The following is a 3,493-nucleotide window of genomic DNA, read 5'->3' as shown; positions in this document are numbered from 1 at the left end:
GGAAGTTTTATACTTTGCGTCAAGTATTCATAAATTTTTTCGTTTGATCGAGTTTTGTCTGTATAAATCGAAAAGTTAAATAACCTAAACTGAAGACTAAATTTGATCAAATTGACCAACTTGGCACCCGTAACCAACAAATCCTGGATTCGTATCTGCTGCCAACCCTCTCACTAGCCAGCTAGTCAAGTTAGTTCGCCCTACTAAATATATTTCAATTCGCGAGAAAAGGAAAAAAGAGGTATTGTTTATTGCAATTTTAGGAAAGGTACATTTCAAGTTTGGTAAAAGCAAATGTTAGTTGCTTGATCTGAAAAGTTTAGATAGAAAGCGGTTTGATGCTGCGTTTTAACAAGGCAATTGATGGTCTGAATCGAAGAGGCAGAAAAGGTCTCTGAATCTATGGCAAGCAGCCTCGGGCAAGCAAATGCAGACGAGCATGGTTCCATCAGAATCAGAATCAGGATCATCATGTGGCAAGAAAACACAAACCTGTGGGGTGGGTGTGAGATCAATTGGGCCTGCGTAAATGGGTCTCCCCCAACCAAAATCGGCAGTTTCGTACATTGAGAATCTGGTCCATTGGGTTATGGTGAGCTTCCCACCAAATTCTAGCCTGGTAGGCCTATGTAGTTGGATATAATCAATTGTGGATCTCAAATATGGCTCGGAGACGGAAAGCCTTGCCTTTCGAACCAAAAGTGTGGTCTCCGAAAGAGGCCCATTGACGAGGCCTGAGACAGTGCTAGTGGCACATGCCACACATACTGCATTCCCATAGAAGCCTTGTTTCAGTGGTGGATTTGTAAGCCTTGATCTGCCATTCACCGAAAATGTTAGCCTCAGCTCGTAATCAAGAGGCCTAACATCTAGTGCCTTGACCCATGATCTCCATACGTGAGCTGCCATTGCATCAAAGGTGGTGCATGAGAAATTACCAACTGATGACTGCACCAACCTCTTCAAATGGGCTTGGTACTCTCGGCTAACACGATAACACTTTTGAACTGGCTTCACTACCCAAAGACTCCTCGTTAAGCTTGATCCATCATCTATTCTCTTGAATTCAATGTGTGGGTGTTGAATCAGTGGTGGATTACGGGGCCTCAGTATTTCCCTATCCCAACATGGCTTGGGGTTGACTGTCAATGAGCTCAATCTTGCAGTGGAAGCCCAAGCACTAAGGAACTGCATTGCTCCAACCCCATCACAAAGGCAATGGCAAATTCTTAATCCCAGGCTAAATCCACCACACCTGAATCTTGTCACTTGTGCTATTAGCAATGGCATATCAATCACTTTGTATTGTTCTTCATTTGGAAAGCTGTAAACCAAGTTTGTCCATGCTGGATTTGGCACACTTAAATCTCCAAGATTGGCTAACGTCATTTCTGAACGTGCCTCAACCAGGAGAACGCCTTGGTTAGGTCCAAAAAACACCTCCAACTTGCCATTTTCTGTTTCTCGTAGCCTACCAGAGAATGGATAATACGGCACCAGTACACTTGCAAGAGCTTCTTTTAATACTTTGATGACAGCCGCCGGTTTCCCTGCATCGCGATAGAAGTACATAGTTGGAGTAAAAACGCGAGCTCCGATCATATCATCTAGATTTGAGAGGTAAAGGCTGTCACCATGGGATGCGGGGATGGGGTTTGCAGGTAATATTGGAGATATAGAATTGATGGTTAGAGGTATTTCAAGATGAGGAAATTGGAGTTCTTCAACCAGTGGAGCCATGATATGAGCTGTTCATGACATCTTGGTACGTAGGAGACACTAAAATATCCCAAAACTATGCCCATCCAAGTTAAAGACTATGAGGAGTTAATTTTCCAGATATTTAGTAGGTGAGGAGTAAGTAGAAATTAAGTAAAACTATTCCAAGTTTAGAACACCAATTTTAAGGCACAAAGTATTACTGGTGACTTATATCTGTTGTTTATTTTGCAAACGCCAGCCTTGTAATTGTTGTTTATCCACACCATCTTTGGGTTCTTTTAAGTTTGATAACCACTCCCTTCCCTCTCTATCTAAACAAGGAAAGACATCTTTTAAACATCTCTACTTTTATTCTCTGATAGATGTTTTGTCTTGCCTATTTGAGAAAACTTCAACTGGTATTTTTTCCTACTTTACAAAGGTAGGTTGCAATACCCTATGCAACTTTTCTCTTTGAAAACACATTAGTAGTCACAAAGTCCAACCTGCAATCTTTTATTTACACCCCATGGAGACCAGTCGAAAAATTTCTATTGCAAGAAACCAAGAAGCCATGGCAAAGGCAAGGCCTAGTAATTCAAATCACATCAACTTGAAACATATATGCACTGGAAAACAACTGGATAAAACTCGAAACGTATCTAAGCAAAGAAAATGAATTACACTCACCATGCACTCGAACTGGATTTATAAACGCAGAAACCTCATGCCAACTCCATAAGTAACATAATATTCAGGATGATACAGTTGTTTGTTTCAGACAAACGGATACAAATTAGTCAGATTGGCGATACTTCATGGGATCACTAACATCAATATGCGTAGCTTCTAGCTTCAGAGTCCTCAAAGTAGTACATATAACAGCCCCAAAATTATAGGCAGGTTGTTTAACCCAACGAATTAAACCCATGTAACCGAATCCTTGGTATTTCTCACATTCAGAGGAAAGAAATAAGGGATCAGAGAGAAAACGAAATAGTTCCCTAGCATTTGGACAGGGAACTAGGAACAAAAGAAGGCACGCCAAGAGAATTACGGGGTTAGCTTAAGAGAATTCCCACTAATAGAACTTTGAGTGGGTGAATAGAGATCGTGAACGTTGAAACTAGGATAATATTGAGTTTATGCGAGTTCTTGCAAGCTGAATGATATGGCAATAGTGGAGGGGGGAAAGAGAGGGAACAAAGTTAACCATGATTACTAGCTCTTTTTAATCAAACACCTTCTTGATTTGAAATGAGTAAAAATTTCATAGGCAAACTGGAAAAAATACAGACAAGATATACTGGATAGGAGCAGAAATAGCTCATGGATGTGTCATTGTGGCTCTACATATACAAGCAAAAGTACCAGCTCTGTCTGTCCAGTCCTAACACTCTCAATGGTCCCGTTTCCAATGTCAACACCATTGGACTGATGTTGCTCTGTTATCATCTTTCTTATCCATCTCCTCGTTGAGATTTTCTGCCTTCTTATGCCTGCAAGTCAAAGGGAGCACAATTTTAAAGGTGTGGTCAACAAGTGGCTTACTCGCATAGAGAAGGTTGAAAACTATCATATACAGGCAATACTAATTCCCATCTCAAAGCTAGAACCAAATATCCAATTCTTGAGGTATCACAAGAAATGCATACAAAAATTTCCAATAGGGAAAAAAAGAAGGAAAGAACAAGCTCTTGATTCCTTATGAGACAAACACTGAGAATTCTGAGGTACCCACGACTGGGCCAAGTCCGAGAAAATGCAAACATTGTTAACTTCCCATATTGGG

General features: G+C 40.7%; 1 protein-coding gene across 1 annotated transcript; it reads right to left on the bottom strand.

Moving 5' to 3' along the window:
* Positions 1 to 278: 278 nt before the first annotated feature.
* On the bottom strand, positions 279 to 1,920 carry LOC107809740 (omega-hydroxypalmitate O-feruloyl transferase-like). Its single transcript, XM_016634412.2, has one exon. It carries the CDS (start codon positions 1,738 to 1,740, stop codon positions 349 to 351), a length of 1,392 nt encoding a protein of 463 aa, XP_016489898.2. The 5' UTR covers positions 1,741 to 1,920; the 3' UTR covers positions 279 to 348.
* Between the last annotated feature and the right edge of the window lie 1,573 nt (positions 1,921 to 3,493).

This window comes from Nicotiana tabacum, chromosome 15, assembly GCF_000715075.1.
Source record: "Nicotiana tabacum cultivar K326 chromosome 15, ASM71507v2, whole genome shotgun sequence".
NCBI classification, from domain to species: Eukaryota; Viridiplantae; Streptophyta; class Magnoliopsida; order Solanales; family Solanaceae; genus Nicotiana; species Nicotiana tabacum.
Note: the sequence above shows the minus strand (reverse complement) of the source record. Positions and strands in the feature narration are given on the sequence as shown.

Coding starts and splice junctions, on each gene's coding strand:
- LOC107809740 (XM_016634412.2), bottom strand. CDS start 1,740: ATGGCTCCACTGGTTGAAGAACTCCAATTTCCTCATCTTGAAATACCT.